Source organism: Eretmochelys imbricata, chromosome 1 (assembly GCF_965152235.1).
Source record: "Eretmochelys imbricata isolate rEreImb1 chromosome 1, rEreImb1.hap1, whole genome shotgun sequence".
Lineage (NCBI taxonomy): Eukaryota > Metazoa > Chordata > Testudines > Cheloniidae > Eretmochelys > Eretmochelys imbricata.
In genome coordinates this window covers 226,156,512-226,176,990 of record NC_135572.1, presented here as the reverse complement: position 1 = coordinate 226,176,990, position 20,479 = coordinate 226,156,512, and the positions used below count along the sequence as shown (strand labels likewise).

Here is a 20,479-nt window from a genome sequence, read left to right as displayed (position 1 = left end):
ATGCCCGTTGCTTTTGGAGCCAGCAAAAAGGGATTTCAGTTATTGTGCCCCTCAAGTCAAAGGCAACCTGTCCTATTCCAAAGGGATCAGCACTGACTGGGATCAGCAGTTACAGTCTTAACTAGGATGTCACTCGGGCTCAGCATCCCCTTCTCCCTCAGGTATCTCATCAGGTGAGACCGTTTTCTCCATGTTACCTTCACTCCATACTCATGCTCTGGGGTATCCTTGACCAGTACAGATGTTGGCTCAAGGCTCTCAGTGGTATCAGCACAGAGATCAAGGCCACTGTGTGGATTTGGAGAGAGGGTGTTCATCTGTGGTAAAGTACCATTGCATCCATAGCTTCTCACAGAGGGCAGCTCTGGAGTCCGTAGATCTGGTGGACTGAAAACATCTGGCTCAGCATCCTGGTTAGGAAACTGAGAGGCCCCTTTTCCACAGCTCCTAGGCTTGCCCACTGAGGTACTGGGCTTTGCTGCAGTGCCCCTCTTTGGCTGGATATGGCATGTCTTTGCACAATTCCCTGGGTTACCACAAGAGTCTGAGTACCCTATTGCTCCAGCATAGGAGTGTGCCTGTGAAACCTCAAACATTAAAGGAGGAAATTTGCAGACTGTGTGTTTCCGACACACACCTCCCACATTGAGGAAACCACGACTATCATCCCAGCTCTGGAAGCTGCGGGCAACATGGTGCTGCTTCTGACATCTCTTGGAGCCTGCTGACACAGTGCTTTCAAACTGTGGAGACACCTGAGGGGCCAAACAGAGATGATGAAAAACTGTTTTCCTTCAGAGAGGGTGACTCATCATACCCCCTACTTCCTTCACAAGGCAACCACTATCTACCCTACTCCCCACCCCTGCTGCATGTCTTTCTTGGTTTGAGAGCTGCCATTTTATTACTTTCTTGGCAGGAAGTCCAGTGTAATGACTGGAATGGAAAATCACACTATCCAAATGAGTGAGAAAAACAGAAAGCTCACATATGCCTTAAAAGTACAAATCTACTCTGAAAAGTGACTATATATAAATGCACCTCCTTCCCTAGATATATTCAAAGTCTTGTTTGCTTATTTCAGTGATAAACTAAATCAACTGCTATGTCAATCTCTTATCCCTGCAGAATCACAGTTCAAAGAGTGATTCTGTTCCTTCCTGTGCATCAACAAAATTGTTTACAAAATTTCAATGAGTTCCACGGAGGCTGTACTGGTTTCTCTAAGGGCAGAATTTGATTTGCAGGACCTCTAATACAGATGATGATGCATAAGTAGTAGAGAACCATCTAGATTCTTGGATCCCAGATTGAGGTTGCAAGACTGTCAGTGTCACACACAAGTCTTACTGATAAAGTGATCCGGTTTGCATATTTATATCTGTGGCACTCCAGGACTTTCACTGCACTGTAGCAGCGTCCACATGGGATGTTAGTGCGCAGCAAGCTACTGAACTCTAAGATTATATTATAAAAGGTAAACAACAACTTTGTAAGTCTCCAGTCTCTGTCATGCATTCAGATCCTGAACATTTCCTAAGTCAAACAGAAAAAAATGGCAGATCCCAGTTCCACTGTTTATTAAAGTATTATGATAGATAGAATTTATTTCTTCTCAAAAATGAGTCCCACAATCTTTCCTGTTAGCTCCCTTTCATTACAGGGTTCTGATTGAAACTTTCCGTTTCCTAATATATCTCACTTTCTCCTAGCACTGAGGGGAGCCCAGAAACCTGGGTACTAGTTGTGATTGTTGTGGAGTTGCTGTGTAATCAAAGAATACTGATAAGTAACCGAGTTATTGAGAGACTTTATATCATATATCTATACTGTTTAAATTCAGTGGGGACTGAACAGGAAGCCAACATAATGGCTCCCCAAATACGAACATCCTGGCATACATTTGAAACAGGGAAAGCTATTGACTTTGAGGATCCTATCCTGTCTCCAGCGAAGCTGCAAGCCTTGTTTTGTCAGGCTGGGAGCATGGAGATCACAAGGATACCAAACAGTTAAAAGCCCTATGAGGGGGAAGAGGTTGGCGGTTGCCAGAGGGTTGTCCAAGGAGACAAGCTGACAAAGAAAGACTCCGCTTAGGAGTCTTTAAGAAGTTAAATTTACCAAGATTCCCATGTGAAAGACACCTGGATGTCCACACAGTCTGTTTATTATTTTAAGATCTATTTTCTCTGAAATACTTTTGTTCAAAATAAATAATTTTAAAAGGCTGTTTGGTCCCAGAGGGAGGAAACTGCAAGTACTGAATATAAGGCAGACGTGGTGAGGAAATCACAGTTGATACACAGGGGATGGCTACTCAGGGCCCAGTCTAAGAGTGAGAAAATTGTGTGAGTCCGTCCCAAGAGAGGTGATGTCTCAAGGTCTGAGAACTAAGCAGCAGTGCACTCAAAAGAGACCAGGAGGGCCCAGGGGTGCCATTAGCCCAGTAACTGTGACACTACTTATTAAGTAAATACTCCTCAGACGTATCCAAATAAGTCCATTGTACATTTGGAAATTTTCCATTGTTCCAGATACACACAGATTCTACCTCCTCTCAGCAACCGTTTTACTCACTGTTTTAGAACCCATAGAGCTGACTGCCTGAAGCATGTTTAAAATGCTCTGCTTTAAAAAAAAAAAATCAACGAAAAGAAATTTAAAATCTAACAGAGATAACTCCAGGTCTCTGGGGCTGGTGGAGTGTTTCATTCAAGTTTGAATCCTTGCTCCTTGGGGTTGCTTTGTTAAAAAGCTTTGAGACTTAAGTGTTGTTATTTAGCAGAGCTGCCTGAGGTGATGGCTTCTGCAAGGACAGGCAGCTCCCACTGAACAACTGCACGTTTGCTTAAAAAAAATGTTATGTCATGATAAAAGTATCCTCGGACTGATTGACCAGAAACCTAATTGCCCCCTCAACAATATTTGGGTATGTTGGAAGAACTGTGTGGGGAAAAGCAGAGGATTAAACACACATAAAAATGGAAAGGAGGGCAGGATTAAGGTACATAGATTACTGCTTCAAAAATATGCTATCTAGATATTTGCACTATGCTCTTACCATAGTATCTGCCTGAAGCCTGCTTTATCACCCTGCCTTGAATTTCTAGTACAGAGAATCTATTTGCCAGCTTACTTCAGGCTCAACATTTTCTTTTGATTGAAACCAAGTAATATCACGTTAACAAAATTTAACAGAAAAACGGAAATTTTAATTTTGTTATTATCAAAAACCTGTTTTTTTTTTTTTAAAGAGTTCATTGTGGTGTTGACAACCCAGAAAAAGAGCATTGACTTAAATGAAGCATAACAGTAAAGCTGAGCAGAGTTGTCCAATCGAGTGAAATGCAAGACATCAACAAAATGCATGAGCAGTGAAAAGTGAACATGATTAGTAAATACAATTATCTTGGTAGTGCCCCTTTATCATGTTGGAGAGGGGGTTATTGGTGTCTCAACTTGATAAGATAATTTTTCTAATCAGCTGCGTCTCTTGTTGTTCACTCTTGTTTGTAGTCTATGTGGCACTGCTAAAGCCTTTGAAAACAAACACATCCTCTCCCCACTTTCGCACAAGGCTTGATCTTCAAACAGATTCACACTGACCCCAGGCACGTACTAGTTTGTTTCCAAGCAATACACTGGCCTTTGGAGCAGACCGCATTTCTCACCAAGTGGCTGGCTAATGTAAGAAGTAACACCCTGCTCCTTACCACTCTGCATTTCTGGAAGTAGGCCTCATCACCTTACATCAAGTACTCTGCCTTTCAACCATATACATTACAAAGTATAACATCCATTTTAACCCAACATTTAACTCCATCCCACAGAGACCGGAGATTCTCTGTTTATTTGTGTAAATGCGACCACAGAAATGCAAGCTATCAAAACTGAGATTATTAAAAAATGCATATTAAATATGAGAACCACAGTTAAGATGCAGGCTCTATTTTGTATCATAGTTGAGCAGAAAGGTGTCACATTTAGTTGCTGGAGGGTTGAGAGCTACACCCCCAATTTGAAATAGTTGCTGTATTTTAAGTATCAAATCCAATACAGAATAAAACTAAAAAGTAAGTATTGTACTTTCCATTTCCAAGGTTTTCAGTTACCGTAAAAACCAAAAAGAATCTCCCTCATATATGGATCCCAACCTTTTCATGCCACCATGCTAGTTTACAAGACAGGGAACTCTGTTTTATCAGCTGGCAGCCACCATATCCCATTCAGATGCGAGCACTCCAATCTGCAATTCAACTTGGTCTGCTTGTGACTGCCAGACTGGGATTTCAAGCAACCCAAACACCATAACCAGCTAGAGAACACAAAAATGAATAAGGGGGTGTTTGCTATGCATGCCCAAGATCCAGTCCAAACAGCTCTTTGTTAAGATATGCAGAAGAATGCTGAGAACAATTGCTGTAAGAAACTAAAGGGAAGGAAACCTGCACCTACCCATGACATGGAGGCATTCTGGTCTAGAGGTTTGGTAGAAACATGTCTTGGGTTCTCAGCCAAAGGCAGTGGAGATCCATAGTGATGCATAGGCCCCTCTCTTGGGGTTTCAAGGAACTGCAGTTGTGCCTTGTGAGCCTGGCGGATGCATTTCTTCTTTGGAGGCATCAAAAGGTGTGAGAAAGTCACTAAGAAACCTCATGATGCCTGGTGGAGCCAGTTAGGGGAAGAGGAAAGAGATGACAAACTGCACCCAAATCTGCAGAAAGCAAACGGGGATGTGAAACCATCATACAAACTGGCAACATTTTTGTTTTTTTTTTTTTTTTTTTAAAGGGAACACACTTCTGATCAGTCTCAAAATTCTCAGAAAAAAAATTGTAATACGATTTGGAAATATACATGTTTTATAGTATATACACACACACAAAGCCATACTCCCATTGAGGACACAATCATTAGAGCTTTCTGGCTGCTATACAAGATATAGTCTGTAGTGCGCACCTCTCCACATAGACTTGTTTTACTGGGGCATCCTCCGCACTGTGAATATATCCAGCGCCACCTTGCTGTTGGGAAGAGCTTCACTAAACAACATCAGCAGCATGGAACTGACACAATTCCTGCCAAATTCACTGCTGCAAGGAGATCTGTATAGTGAATTAAACTGAACAGAATCTTGTTAGTTTACTGATTGCAAAGGTCTGAGCAACAGTAGAGGTGCTGTAGCTGTATCTACAAACTCCAGAAGATGGCACTGCATTTGGTTACATTTGCACTTTGTTCACATTTAGTTGATTTACTTTGCAACCATAAGGAGTAAAAGACTTCTTTAAACTAAAGTTTAAATGTAGTTGAAACATGTCTTAGGCCCCCCACTGTTGTCAGGGAAATCATCCTGACCCCCAGTGGCAAGTGGACTTTTCAAGGCAACATTTTTCACTGGAACACCAAACACATCCATATTTTAATTATAACTTGTAATGTGGGTTGCTCCTGAAAACCTCAGACAGAACTGGAGCTTCATGTGCTGGATACTGTTCAAGCTCATAGGAAGACAGTCCTTGCCCCCTGAAGAGTTTACAATCTAGTTTAAGTCAAGACGCAAGTAAGCTTTTCAAAATTAATAGGAGGGAGAATGAAGGCAACTGTAATAAGAATGAGTGTTTAAATAAACTGGCTATATTCTAATTGCCTTCTATGACGAAATAACTGGCTCTGTGGACGAGGGGAAAGCAGTGGACGTGTTATTCCTTGACTTTAGCAAAGCTTTTGACACGGTCTCTCACAGTATTCTTGCCAGCAAGTTAAAGAAGTGTGGGCTGGACGAATGGACTATAAGATGGATAGAAAGTGGGCTAGATCGTTGGGCTCAACGGGTAGTGATCAATGGCTCCACGTCTAGTTGGTAGCCGGTATCAAGCAGAGTGACCTAAGGGTCAGTCCTGGGGCTGGTTTTGTTCAATATCTTCATAAATGATCTGGAGGATGGTGTGGATTGCACCCTCAGCAAGTTTGCAGATGACACTAAACTGGGAGGAGAGGTAGATACACTGGCGGGTAGGGATAGGATACAGAGGGCCCTAGACAAATTAGAGGATTGGGCCAAAAGAAATCTGATGAGGTTCAGCAAGGACAAGTGCAGAGTCCTGCACTTAGGACGGAAGAATCCCATGCACCGCTACAGACTAGGGACCGAATGGCTCGGCAGCAGTTCTGCAGAAAAGGACCTAGGGGTTACAGTGGATGAGAAGCTGGATATGAGTCAACAGTGTGCCGTTGTTGCCAAGAAGGCCAATGGCATTTTGGGATGTATAAGTAGGGGCATTGCCAGCAGATCGAGGGCCGTGATCGTTCCCCTCTATTCGACACTGGTGAGGCCTCATCTGGAGTACTGTGTCCAGTTTTGGGCCCCACACTACAAGAAGGATGTGGAAAAATTGGAAAGCGTCCAGCGGAGGGCAACAAAAATTATTAGGGGACTGGAGCACATGACTTATGAGGAGAGGCTGAGGGAACTGGGATTGTTTAGTCTGCGGAAGAGAAGAATGAGGGGGGATTTGATAGCTGCTTTCAACTACCTGAAAGGGGGTTCCAAAGAGGATGGATCTAGACTGTTCTCAGTGGTAGCAGATGACAGAACAAGGAGTAATGGTCTCAAGTTGCAGTGGGGGAGGTTTAGTTTGGATTAGGAAAAACTTTTTCACTAAGAGGGTGGTGAAGCACTGGAATGCGTTACCTAGGGAAGTGGTGGAATCTCCTTTCTTCGAGGTTTTCAAGGTCAGGCTTGACAAAGCCCTGGCTGGGATGATTTAGTTGGGGATTGGTCCTGCTGTGAGCAGGGGGTTGGACTAGATGATCTCCTGAGGTCCCTTCCAACCCTGATATTCTATGATTCTATTCCTCACATGATGGTTCCAAGTCAGCTATTTTTAAAGAATTGATATACATTTCTTTAAAAATATATGAATTAGAACCAGCAAGTGATACATGAAGCCAGCTATATCAGAGAGTCACAGAATGAAAGAAATGTAGGGCTAGAAGGGACCTCAAGAAGTTATCAACTCCAACCCGACGATGAAGCAGGGCCAAGTAAACCCTAGTTCAGTGGTCTCCAAACTTTTTACACCCAAGATCACTTTTTGAATTTAAGGGCAATCTAACCCACGCCTTCCCCAAGGCCCTGCCCCACTCACTCCATCCCCCTCCCGCCGTCACTTGCTCTCCCCCACCTCACTCACTTTCACCAGGCTGGGGTAGGGACTCTGGGAGGGAGTTTGGGTGCAGGCTAGAGAATAATCAATCACCATCCTCTTTATAGAACCGTTAACATATTTGAAGACTTATCAGGTTCCCCCATCAAGTCTTCTTTTTTCAAGAACTAAACATGCCTCCCCCCCCCCCCCTTTTTAAATCTTTCCTCATAGGTCAGGTTTTCTAAATGTTTTATCATTATTGTTCCTCTCTTCTGGAGTCTCTCCAATTTGTTCACAACTTTCCTAAAGTGTGGTGTCTAGAACTGGACAAACTACTCAAGCTGAGGCCTCACCAATGCTGAGCAAAGTGGGACAATTACCTCCCCATGACTTGCATATGACACTCTTGTTGAGAGTCCCCAGAATATTAGCCTTTTTCCACAGCTGCATCACATTGTAGACTCATATTCAATTTGTGATCCACTGTAACCTTCAGCTCCTTTTCAGCAGTAATACCACCTAGCCAGTTATTCCCCATTTTGTAGTGGTACATTTGATTTTTCCTTTCTAAGCGAAATATTTCACACTTGTCTTAATTGTATTTCATCTTGGAGAATTCAGACCAATTCTACAATTAGTCAAGATTGTTTTAAATTCTAATCATGTCCTCCAGAGTGCTAGCAACCCCTCCCAGCATAGGGTCATCTGGCAGTTTTACAAGCCTACTCTCAACTCCATTAGCCAAGTCATTAATGAAAATATTCAATAGCACTAGACTCAGTTCTAATCCCATGGGACCCCCTAGAGACACCTTCCCAGCTTGACAGCAAACCATGGATAACTATTCTTTGGTTGCAAGGCTGCACTCATTTATGCACTCTATCTTATAATCATCTCATCTAGACCACATTTCCCTAGTTTGCTCATCAGAATGTCACATGGGACTAAAATGAAGATATATCACATCTATAGCTTCCTCCCTATCCACTACACCAGTAACCCTGTCAAAGAAAAAAGTGAAGTTGGTTTGGCATGATTGGTTCTTGGCAAATCCATGCTAGCTAGTCCTTATAACCCTATTATCCACCACATGCTTACAAATTGATTGCTTAATAAGTTTGTTCTAATATCTTTCCAGGTATTGAAATTAGACTGATGGGTTTATAATTCCCCAAGTCCTCTTTTTTAAAAAAATAGGTATTATGTTTGCCCTTTTCCAATCCTCTGGGACTTTCCCTGGCCTCCAGGAATTCTCAAAGATAATTACTAACCATTCGGAGATTGGTTCAGCTAATGCCTTAAATACCGTAAAATGAATACAACCTGCCAACCTGAATACATCTAGCTTATCTAAATATTCTTTAACCTGTTCTTTTCTTATTTTGGCTTGCATTCCTTCCCCCTTGTCTTTAATATTAATTATATTGGGTATCTGATCACCATTAACCTATCTGGTGAAGACTGACGCAAACTGAGCAATACACCCATCACTTTCTTAACGTTCAGTTATTAGTTCTCCTTCCCTCCTAAGTAAAAAACCTACACTTTCCTTTGTCTTTCTCTTACTGTATTTAAAGATCCACTTCTTATTGCCTTTGATGACCCTTGCTGGGGTGTGTGTATATACTTATATAGCCAGCTACTTTATACTCCCCCCACCCCCCAGTACTAGCTAGACACACACATACACACAAGCTGGTGAGGAGGGATTGCCACCCAGCTCCGCTCCAACCCAAGCCCCAGCTCTGCTCCCAGCCATAGCTCTGCTCCGCCACCCACAGTTGCAGCCCCGGCCCCCTTACCCTTGTCTGCACTCCTGCCGAGCCACAGCCCCACCGGCTCAGGAGTGGACGGGGCAAGAGGCGGGAGTGCAACCCTGCAAAGTTTGGAGACCACTGTTCTACATACACACACACACAAGCCAGTGCTCTCTCTCCCCCCATGTCAGGGGTGGGCAAACTTTTTGGCCCAAGGGCCACATGTGGGTATGGAAATTGTATGGCAGGCCATGAATGCTCACGAAATTGGGGGTTGGGGTGTGGGAGGGGTGAGGGCTCTGGCTGGGGGAGTGGGGTCTGGGGTGGGGCTGGGGATAAGGGATTGTGGGTGCAGGAGGGTGTTCCGAGCTGGGACCAAGGGATTCAGAGGGCAGGAGGGGGATCAGGGCTGGGGCGTGGGAGGGGGTCAGGGCTGGGGGCTCCAGACAGCTTATCTCAAGCAGCTCATGGAAGCAGCGACATGTCCCTTCTCTGGCTCCTAGGTGGAGGCGCAGCCAGGTGGCTCTGTGCGCTGCCCTGTCCGCAGGTGTTACCCCTGTAGTTCCCATTGGCCGGGAACCATGGCCAATGGGAGCTGCAGGGGCATTGGTTGGGGCAGGGGCAGTGTGCGGAACCCCTTGGTTGCCCCTACGCCTGGGAGCCAGAAGCGGGACACGCCGCTGCTTCCGGGAGCCACACGGAGCCAGGGCACGCACAGAGCGGGACAAGCCCCGGACCCCGCTCCCCGGTGGGAGCTTCAGGGCCGGACGTGGCCCCGAGGCCAGTAGTTTGCCCACCCCGGCCCCGCCCCGCCCGAGCGGGCTTTTCTCACACACCAACCCAGCGGGCAGCTGACGACACCCGACACGCAGCCCAGAGGCTCAGCAGCGGGCGGTACGCAGGCAGAGGTTACCCAGCCGCCATCGCTCGTTGGACGGGTCCTCGGCCTGGCTGGGGCGGGGGGCAGCGCAGGCACCGGGGTCACAGAGCCGCTCCAGCGGGAGAGGGGGCGGCGTGAGGCGGGCAAAGGCGCGCGGGGGCCAGGCGAGAGGCACGACCCAGCCCGCGGGGAAGGGGGGGCAGAGCTGGAGCCCCCCCACGCAGAGGAAGGGACGTGGGCCGGGCTCAGCCCCGAGACCAGCGGCGCCTGCCCCGCCCGGGCACCTCAGGAAGGCCGCTGCGCCGCGCGGAGAGGGAGAGAACCGGCCTCGCCTCGCGTCCCGTCCGGCCCCGGCTCCTGCCGGGGTCACCAGTGTGTCGGCGCCCCCGGGCGCGGCCGCTCATTGGCCAGTTGCGGCCCCGGATGGAACGCTCTGCCCCCCGGCCCGACCTCCATTGGCCCCGTCCCCGCACGTGACGCCAACGGGCCGCCGGGCGCCAAATTCAAACCGCGAAACGAAACGAACGGCCTCCGTGGGCCGAGCGCAGCAGCGGAGCCCGGCGGCGCCGGGTCCCTGCGGGGAGGCAGCGGGGCGCGCGACTCCCTCCCCCCCGGACACCGGGGTGAGAGTGGGGCTGGGAGGGGCCGAAGGGCCAGGCCGCGGGGCGGGGATCAGGCAGGAGGAAGGGGCTTCGCTGTGGGGGCTGGGAGGGGATTTATTGGGGTCAGGGAAGGAAAAGGGGATCAGTGGGGTTTGTGGTGGCAAGGTAGGTGGTGCGGGGGGGAGACAGGGTGAAGAGGGTGTAAAACCTGGGCTGGAGGCTGGAGAGGAACCGGGGACCGGTGGATGCAGGCATCCGGGGAGCACGGGTGGGGGAGCAGGGACTGGGGCACGGGATGGGCTAGGTTTGGGGTTAGGGCGGGGCGGGGGAAGGGACGGGTGAGAATTCCCATTGTAGGCATGGCCCTGGCCTGTTCCTTCCCGCCCCGCAGGCAGCCAGGAGGCTGCAAGGCCTTTGTCAGTGGTGTCCAGGGCGCTCTAGGAAGCTGCTTCCTCCCACAGAGCTCTCTGGGCAACCTGCGGGGTTGTCATCACTCTCTTGCGCTCTCTGAGAGGGATGGTTCTGACCCTGGCCCCCTGGCACTCTCTGCGTGACACCGCGGGCGTTGCCGTAACCTCACAGAGGGGTCTCTAAGTGACAGGTAGGACAGTCGTCCTAACCTCTGTAACATGTGGAGTATACCTGTTGGCGAGCCTCTCTGAGCATCTCTAACTGCTAGAAAGAGGCCGGGGTTGGATGTGTCGCTGGCCTCTATCATGTAGGAAGGGGACTAGTTTATTTTTCTGTCTGTTTTGGTTTTGCCCTTTTATGACAATACAAACGACCCTCTCTGAGAATTTTGTGACACTAACAGGCTGGATAGGCTCCACTGATGTGAAATCCTCTCCATTTTGGTTAATGCTTAATCTACCATACGCAATATGCATAGTGCAAGCACTGTCGGTCCACAGAAGATTTCCTGTGCAAGAGCTAAGCTCCACTCACCACAACTCCCATATCTGCAACCGGTGTTCATATAAGGGCAACCAATTATCTTTTCTCCAAATCACTATTTCTGGTCTGGCCATTTATCCCCCCAGTTCTAAATTTTAAAATTATTTACCATCCATAAAGTCCAGATTAGGCAGTTTATTGTGCTATTTGAGGATGATTAATTTAGTTCTGCACAGTGCTAAGGGAAGTGCCTGGCTTCTAATACATCTATTTCAAGCTTCCATGGGTTAAAACCCCCCTAATTTATGGTGTTTTAAGCAGTTGACCATCTATTAAACAGGTATGATAACACTAACCTCACGGGTGTGGTTTGAGAGCCTCAGTTATCATGCAAATTATTTACTTGGTGCTGGTCATTTGTGTGGGGTTTTCACGATGGTGTGTGTCGATAAATAAGGCGGGAAGAAAGTGCTGGCTGTTTTTCCAACAGTCTGTTCTGATCTGTTCTTCTTTTCCCTGGCATGGATGTAGTATGCAATTTTATGGGCATAGGGACTGTCCCCTAGTCACAAGACAGGTGATGAGGAATCTTCCACCCTTGGGACTACGACTCTATGGAGTGGAAAGCCCCTCATACACCAGCTGATTGCGTACCTGGTATGAGAGAGAATTGATTCCTTTCCTATATGTTCCAGGCCCACAGCTCCTCTTTCATGCTCTGTCTTATGTTTTGCAGGGTCTGTTCTTGTAGTCTTCAATGGAGAGCGACTGTACAGACCAATGATGAGGACCAGCCCTCGCAGGCCCCTGATTCTCAAGAGACGAAAACTGTCCCTCCCGGATGGCAATGCATCCAACTCTCCAGCAAGAGATGAACCGGATGGGGAGAGTAAAGGAGCCCCCAAGCAGGAGCATAGCAGAGGGGACAAACCCAGGGACAGAGTGGAGTGTGTCACCCAGAAATTCCCAGCAGGAATAAAGATCATTAATCACCCAACCATGCCCAACACCCAGGTGGTGATCATCCCTCCCGATGCTGACATCCAGAGTATCATCGAGGCTCTGACAGCCAAGGGGAAAGAATGTGGCAGCAATGGGCCCAACAAGTTCATTCTTATCAGCAGTGGGGGTAGCTCTCGCCCCACAGGCTCAGCAGCAACTCAGCAGAAGCTCCAATCAAAGGATGAGATGAGCACAGCAACAAAGGGGACCAGACCAGCAGATTGTCAGGGTGGAGAGAAGAACATCGAACAAAACCCTGACAAAACTGTGGAAAGGGCAGTACTGTGGTCTCCACAAGCCAATTCCATGGGAGGACAAGAACAGGAAGGAAACAGTACGTAGGCTGTTCCCTTTTGTTGGCCTCTTAAGTGCAACGAGAGGTGGGTGGGTGTGGGAGGCCTGTGCCTTGCTCAACATGGAAGAGTTCAGTGGTGAAAAATGTGAAATTTTAAGCAGCCCAACTGGTTAGTATATTAGCCTTCTACATATGGTGACAGGGGTTCAGATACTGAATCCAAGTCAAAATCAGTGATCTTAGGGCATGGTGTTTCCCATAGAGTTTGCAGGGTGTGTTACAGGTCAAGACTTTGGCACATTGACAGAATGGGAGGTGAGGGGGTCAGAACTACAGGAGCAAAGGGTTTTGCTGCCTGGGACAAAGATGTTTAGTTTGTTGGCTAGTAAATATCTGGGGACATTTTTTAAGCACTGCGCTCAGCACTCGCTCTGGGCCAGGGCAGATGGAGGTTCAGATCCAATTTGGGATTTTTAGGTTTGGAGCCTTTCCAGCAATTGGGCTGATCCACAGCTAAATCAGGAGCTCTGGCTAGATCCACAAGATGCTTTAGCCTCAGAGCTCCATCTTGTGCCTCTAGCTCGAGATGGGGAACTTGGGCCCATTTTGGGAGACCTGGCTGGGGCCTCTCTTTAGGTATCTGGGATGGCAGCAGGTGAATGAGCAGGGCTCTTCGTTTGTTTCCCTGCAGGCAGTGGAGAGACAACGAGCAGCGGGTTGGATAACAGTCTGACTAACATCCAATGGCTAGGGAAGATGAGCTCTGATGGGCTGGGCCCCTGTACTGTGAAACAAGAGATGGAGAAGGAGAACCAGACACCTGTGCAGGAGAGGATCAAGGTAAGGGAGGGAGATGGTGGGGTACATAATAGAGTAAACCTCTGGAAACTGAAGACAGGAATGTGGGTGAGAACACTCAAAGGGAGCAGACATGACAAAATCTGGGTAACCTGAGCCTCCGCCAAGTTGATCTGTGCAGCAGAGTCCTCCGGCTAAGAGGAACTTCCTTGGAACTTTCCTGGGCTCCTGCAACTTTCACACTGTTTCCTCCTTTTTTCTTCCAGACTGAAGAAGACTCCATTGCTGCTACTGCTACCTCCTCCTCCTTGTGGCAGGACCCGGTATCAGAACGGCCCCCCTACTCCTACATGGCCATGATCCAGTTTGCCATCAACAGCACTGAGAAGAAGCGCATGACCCTGAAGGATATCTATACCTGGATTGAGGACCATTTCCCTTATTTCAAATATGTGGCCAAGCCGGGCTGGAAGGTAACATGTTCTGTTGAGGATGCATCTGACTCCACCCCTAGGTGTGGGCAACAGAGTTTTAGGGCTTGTCTATACTTCCAGCTAAATCAGCACTGCTGCAATCTATGTAGCGGTATTGATTTAGCAGGTCTGGTGAAGTTGATGGCAGAGTGCTCTCCCATTGAGATTTGTACTCACCTTCCCGCCTTTTGGGGAGGTGAAGTCAGCAGTAGACACTGCTATAGGTCGAACATAGTTACATAGCATAACTTAAGTTGATTTACAGCATTAGTATGGACCAGCCCTCACACGAGGGGGCTGCTTGCTTGGAGAATTGCTTTTTTTTCATCCAAAGGAACAAGCAGCCCATGAAACAGGATGGAAAATAGTTTCAAACTAAGGGCCCTCTTCAATTTCTGATGTTCCGTTTTCCATCTCAAATACCCTAGCATCCTCTCTCAACTCCTCTCAGGCAGGGGAGAGGGCTGGCTGGTTACTGGGCAGGAAGCTGGAATATCTTTGGCGGGGGCACTAAGGGACTTTAGTGATGGGGATATAACTGGGTACCAGGTGAGCATGAAGGGCCGTGGTCTGCCAGGGGGGCATTCCCCTGCCTGGGTTGTAGTGTCTTAGGGGCCTACCTGTGCTTGGTTACCAAAAACATTAAGATCTTTCCTCTCCACCTAGAACTCCATTCGACACAATCTATCACTTCACGATATGTTTGTCCGGGAGACGTCTGCCAATGGTAAAATCTCCTTCTGGACGATCCACCCTGATGCCAATCGCTATCTGACGCTGGACCAAGTGTTCAAGGTGAGTGGCTCCTGGGAAGGAAAACAGGTAGCCTTCCCAATTCCGGAAGAGGGACATCTGATTGCATCTGATTTCAACAGGGAGGTGAAGCCCTCTTGGCATGTGGCCTCAGTCCAACTTCTAGAGAACAAAGTCACTATTAACTTTACAAGTAGCGAGTTCCCTGTTTTGAAATGGGAGGTAGCCTGGATGGGCTGGAGCACCTTTGATGCAACAGGGCTCTCCAGGTGCAGTGTAGCAATGTGAATAGTGAAAGAGGTAGAATAAGCTTTCAGCCAGCTACTTTCCAAAGGACTGATGCAAACTCACATAGTAGCTAATGGAAAGACTCCCATTGACTTAAATGAGAGTTGGGTTGGGCCTTTAATGCACTGCATAGTTGTGTTTGACCAGCCATGCAGGCAGAATTGCCTTGTGTCACCTGGGGGCTGTGGAAGGGGTCCCTTTGTGAAAGGAATGGAGACCTTCTCTTGCTACAATGATTTTCAGAGCAGGCAGGGTGAACGCTTCCTGTGTTTTCTCCCTGGTGGGTGGGCAGCTGGATGTTCCTACTTGGGAACTTTGTGCAAGGGTTAATGTCCCATACTTTTTCCCCCTTTGGTTGGTAACTTCCTCTTATTTTTCTCCCTCCTGATGCCTTGCTGCCACCAGCCGCTGGATGCGGGGTCACCAACATCGCCTGAGTACTCTGAATCAGTAAGACTTTCCCTCTGGCTCGGGGCTTGGGCTGCTTTTCCTTTTGCCAGTGATTGCAGGAAAGGACAGGATGCTTGGGGAGGGGGAATGAGTCACCGCAGCTGCCAGTCCAATAGCTCCTTGCACACCTTTTTGGGGAAGGAGGCATGCCTGATATAATGGAGGGCCAAGTTTCTAACTGCTGCAGAAAATGCACTAGCTGGTGAAGTCCCGATAATGATGGATGGATATTTGCAGAAGTATATAACAGCTGCCTGCGCATATCTATAGGCGCAGCGAGGTGCCGGCAGCTGCATATTGGCATGAAATGTGTCTCCAGAGAACAAACCCAGCCAGAAGTTTCAGGTACAACCCTCCCTGGCAGCAGCTCCTCTCCTTTCTGGGCTGTGGCTTCAGGAAGGGCAAAATCTCTGTGTACTCCTTTCTTCTCCCTGGAAGCACCGTGACTCTTGGCCAGATGGAAGTTGGTGCTGCCTCCTTCACCTCCAGCAGTATAGTGATAACAGATGTGCAAGCAGCTAGCCAGACTTGTCTCCATTTCCTTTCCAACCGCATCCCTCTTCAATTCCTCTTTCGCTCTGCTGTTCCACTTGAGCATTTTGGGCTATGGTTTGTATGAAAGACACTACACGCTGTAAAGCTGTATTGTTCACCTTTCCTCAGGCGGAGAGGACACCAAAATCAGGTCATTTCTCCTGCAGCAGAGACCACAGCTGGAGAAGCTCCATCATGCCAGCTCACCCTCCACAAGGCTTTTGTGTGGCAGCTGGCAGAGGGATGTCATGGGCATGCAATGGCAGGTGGCACACGGTCTCAGGGTGGTAACAGTTGCTCTCTCGGCACTAGCTCAGCACAGGCCTCTGGATCCACATTCCTAAGTGAGGCAGTCGAACAGAGATGGGTTCTTCTCTTTAACTCTCTTTTTTCCTCTTTCTTATCCCCCAATGACCATAGCAGCAAAAACGACACATTCCAGAACTCCAGAAGAACACAGGGGGCAACAGCAGCAACAAAACTGAGCCGCAGAATGCACGTGAGTGTGTGCATCTGTCTTGGACAGAAAGACAGCCAGTCCCCTAACCAGGGTGATGGGCGCTTGATCCCGAACTGCCATTCCCAGCCTGTAGGAAAAGAAATGGAAATTGCTGTCCAGCATTGCCTGCTCGCAGGCTTGCCACGGCCGCTCCTGTCTGACAGGTTTGGAGCTGAGGGCAGGGCTACTGCATCTGAGAGAAGACGTCTGGGGGTGGGGGGGAGACCTGATACAGAGGCCGGTGCTCAAAGGGAGTAGGAGCTGAGCTCTGTGGGGAGCAGTATCCCGACCCAAGACACCTTGAGTTGGGGGTGGTTGTTCGGAGCTCCTGGGTTCTGCTGGGTTTCGGCTCAGGGCTTGCATCCCCATAACTATGCAGAAAAGGCAGGGGTGGGGTGAGCCCCTCCCTGGAATTAGTTAGTCAAGAGATGGGGAGCTTGAACCATCCTCATTCCCAGAAAATAACTGTCTAGTGCCTGGCCTGTGGTGGGGGGAGATGAAGAGGCTCCCCAGAGCAAGACGCTAGCTGATCCAGTCTCTTCCCTTCCAGGCCGAAAGATGAAGCCTTTGCTTCCTCGCGTCAGCTCCTACCTGGTTCCAATCCAGTTTCCTGTGAGCCAACCTCTCATCCTGCAGTCCTCCTTGAAGGTGCCTCAGCCCATGGCCCAGGGAGCCTCCCTCAGTGGCTCAGAGTCTATCCGGAGCAGCAAGCGTGTACGCATTGCTCCAAAGGTTAGTGATTCTGCTAGCCTTGGGCTTCTGTGGTGCCAGTCTCCCCTGCTCTCCACAGGGTTTTTTTGCCCACTCTCGCTACTGCTGTCAAACATCCATGCTTGCAGTGGTGGGACTGGTGCTGGCTGGCGCTTGGCTGCACCTGCCTTCCATCCCCCATTCCTAAGGTGACTGTTCTCCTCTAGTTGTCTTGTCATGGGTAGGCTGCTTTTTACTTCACACAGGCATTCTCCTCTGAGTATGAATGAACGACTCCTCTATTGTCCAGCTACAAATAACCAGAGACAGGAGCAACATGGATTCTCTCCTTTTTTCAAGCCTTCATTCAGTTCCTAATGGAACTGCATTGTTCTCTTGACCCATTCTGGTCTCCCTTTACATTTTGAAGAGAGTGGTTTTTGCCTCTTTCAGAAGCGCCCAGCCCTCCTCACTACCTGCATCCCCCAACCACAACACTCCTTGGGTTCACAGCGCTTCCCCAGAAATACTGCTCTCTAGGGACACCATCTGTTGGTGCTGTGCCAAGATCCACTCCGTGCGCTTTGCTGGCTCCTCTCTATCTAATCACATTATTGCTACTGACTTCAGCAATGTGCCTTCCTTTCCCCCTCCGCCTGATCCCAAAGCTCTACTGCCCCTCTTCTTCCTGCTGCGTTTCCTGCCTTGTGATTTTTTTTTTCTCTAGACCCCTGCTTACTCACTGTAGTGTGTCATTCCTCACTTCTGTGCTTCCCGTGTAGGTGTTGCCATCGACTGAAGAGCCATCCTCATTCTTGCCCACGGGGCCTGTGAAGGAGAAGAGTCACTGTGATGAAAGGCCGTCCCCATTTGCCCCAACCCAATCTGTAAAGGAGAACAACTCCCAGCCTGGTGAAGCACCAGCCTCTTTCCCTGCAGCCCTGTGTATAAAGGAGGAGAAGGAGGACTGCTGTCCTGACAAATGGCTGCCCTCATTCCCTCCAGTCTTGTCTATAAAGGAGGAACCAATGCAGTCTGATGAAGAGCCAGGCCTGTTGCTCCCAGTACCATGTGTGAAGAGGGAGAAACACTTCCCTGTGCTGAAGTCCCCGCCCCGCGGCGTATCTGACACAGTGATTATAAAGAGGCGGAAGATGGGCAGGTCCAGAAGGAAACAGCACCTAGTGCTACCTTGCTCAGAAGAGCCAGTCCTGGTTCTGCCAGAGAGCAGTGGCTCTGACTCCTTCAGGTTGACATTGGACTTTCCTTTCCTGCAGGAAACCCAGTCTCTGGAGCTCAGCTGCTCCCAGGAGGAGGGTGGCCCCTTTAAAACACCAGTCAAGGAGATGTTCTGCAAGCTGCCAGTTTCCTCCACCCCGAGCAAAATCCCAACTGCTACGCCACCAACGGGGGGCCCTGACTCCTGGAGACTTGCACCCATTGCCAAGGAAAGCAGTGAGCTGGATTTCAGCCCCGTGAGAACCCTTCAGGTGCCATTCACATCCCTCCAAGAGAACTTGGACTTGCTGGGTTTCAACAGCACTCCACTTAAAAACTCCTTGTTTGACTCCCCTCAACAGCTTCTCCAAACAGAGTCCAATGACATGGTTTCCGGGCCCCTCACAAGCTCTCCTGCTTCCAATCCTGAATCCACCAAGCAATCATCCCCGGAATTGCCAGCTTCTGGACTTCCTGAGAACCAGTCTCTCATGGAGGGCCTGGTTCTGGACACCATGAACAACAGCCTGAGCAAAATCCTGCTGGATATCAGCTTTTCTGGCCTAGAGGATGACATCCTGGGGCAAGAGATGAGCTGGTCTCAGTTTATTCCTGAACTGAGATAGGCTGTGTTTGGCTTATTCCCAAGCTGTAATGGACACTGGGCTCTACTGAGACTTGCTTAGATGGGATATGCGGGGGCCCATAATGTGGTTTTGACTTATTCCCATTGGGAATACTGGGCTGTGCTGAGATCTGCTTGGCTGGAAAACAGACAGGCCCATTGGCTGCTATGAGCTCATTTATGAGCTGCAATAAATATTGGTCTGGGACAGGCTGAGGCTTATTGGCTGGTCTTGCCTCAGGCCTGAGTAAGTGGAGAAACAGAGTCCCTTGTGAAAAGGTGTCAGGGAAGGTTTCCAGGTGGGTGCTGAATCACCCTGCCATCCAAGGGGTTGGAGGCGATGAGGATAGGCCCCTCCAAAGTACACCTACTGGAGGGAGGAAAGTCCCAAGCCTTTCCTGGCTCTGTCCTCAACAACTCCCTCGTACAATTCCCTTCCTTTCACTCTGCTCCACTTTTCTGAGATGCCTTGCCTGTCATGACTCTGTAAATATTGTACATTCCTTAAATTAGCTTTTAATTATAAATGTCACTTTATTCTTTTAGAACTTTTATGGGCATAGAAATGGGTGGTAAAAGGCTTGATTTGAAGCATTGTCCCTGTCTCTTCCCCCTGAACCAGGTTGAATGCCTAAGATGCCATTTTTGGTCTTTTTTCACTTCAGAAACACATTGGCATAGGACACTCTGAGTGTTGGCAGGGGCAGAGGTTGAAAGATCACCCCTCTGCAAGTGTGTGTCTATTCCAATTGAAGTGGTGGAGAGGAATTGTAAGATGGATGTTAAAATCTTCACTTAAAAATATGCGGTCTCTTGAAACTCACTTGTGTATCTTCCACTGCAGTGTGTAATAGGGCAGCTGGTCTCAGTCCTCCGGAGTTTATGTAATAAGAAGGAATGTGCCCTGGAAGGACTTTAGATGGGGCCTCTGTTCAAAAACAAAATAAGACACAGACATACCTCAACCAAACCGTTTCCATTTACTGTGTATAAACTGGGGGTGGGATCGCTGGGCCACGTGCTGCCGTTGCTGCTTTCAAAAGTCAGAGCCGGCACCGCTATTCTAACTTTCTTTCTTGGTGCGAGTGCTTTTTAACAATTCACTCAAGGTAGACAATGCAATGAGGAGTTAATTTCCATTGCCTAATATTCATGCTCTAGCACTGTGATTCAGTTCTGAAAGCAAGCCCTAGACTAATTCAGGAGGTATGTGGGGTGGAAAAGAACTGTGAGCGGAAGGGGAAAGAAGGATGAATCGGGTTCCATCCTGCCAACGTTTGGGGAAATCCCACAATTGTGGGAGATTCCTAGGATCTGTTCTGGTAGCTGTCCAGAGCTGAAGACCCAGACAGTAAGCTGCTGCTCTTAGCTTTTTTCTTCCTCAGCTTTGAGAACTCCAGGATCATGATTTCATATGGTCACCATTCCCCACTTCTCCCCATCTTAAATGCAGCTTAGCTTTAGGGGCCAGGGGGAGCAAAAACATAAATTTTTCAAAAATAGAAGGGTGAGGTAGAAAAAAAGGAACAAGCAAGGGATGAAAGGAAAGCAGCAAATAGCCAGGAAAGAA

At 48.5% G+C, this 20,479-nt stretch overlaps 2 protein-coding genes across 5 annotated transcripts; one reads left to right on the top strand and one right to left on the bottom strand.

Moving 5' to 3' along the window:
* Positions 1-39: 39 nt before the first annotated feature.
* Positions 40-14,506, bottom strand: RHNO1 (RAD9-HUS1-RAD1 interacting nuclear orphan 1). 4 transcript variants are annotated; one of them, XM_077824983.1, is made up of 3 exons: positions 14,473-14,506; positions 4,456-4,714; positions 40-755 (listed from the first exon to the last, which is right to left on the bottom strand). In XM_077824983.1, exons 2-3 carry the CDS (start codon positions 4,621-4,623, stop codon positions 87-89), a joined length of 837 nt encoding a protein of 278 aa, XP_077681109.1. In that variant the 5' UTR covers positions 4,624-4,714; positions 14,473-14,506; the 3' UTR covers positions 40-86. The 4 variants fall into 4 exon arrangements, with proteins under 4 accessions (XP_077681109.1, XP_077681085.1, XP_077681101.1 ...); XM_077824959.1 differs by lacking the exon at positions 14,473-14,506 and adding an exon at positions 9,745-10,165; XM_077824975.1 differs by lacking the exon at positions 14,473-14,506 and adding an exon at positions 9,749-9,774.
* FOXM1 (forkhead box M1) lies at positions 12,043-19,843 on the top strand. Its single transcript, XM_077824925.1, has 8 exons — positions 12,043-12,620; positions 13,273-13,421; positions 13,646-13,852; positions 14,519-14,647; positions 15,299-15,343; positions 16,298-16,376; positions 16,927-17,108; positions 17,849-19,843. The coding sequence occupies exons 1-8, from the start codon at positions 12,065-12,067 to the stop codon at positions 18,908-18,910; spliced, it is 2,409 nt and encodes an 802-aa protein (XP_077681051.1). The 5' UTR covers positions 12,043-12,064; the 3' UTR covers positions 18,911-19,843.
* Positions 19,844-20,479: the final 636 nt, after the last annotated feature.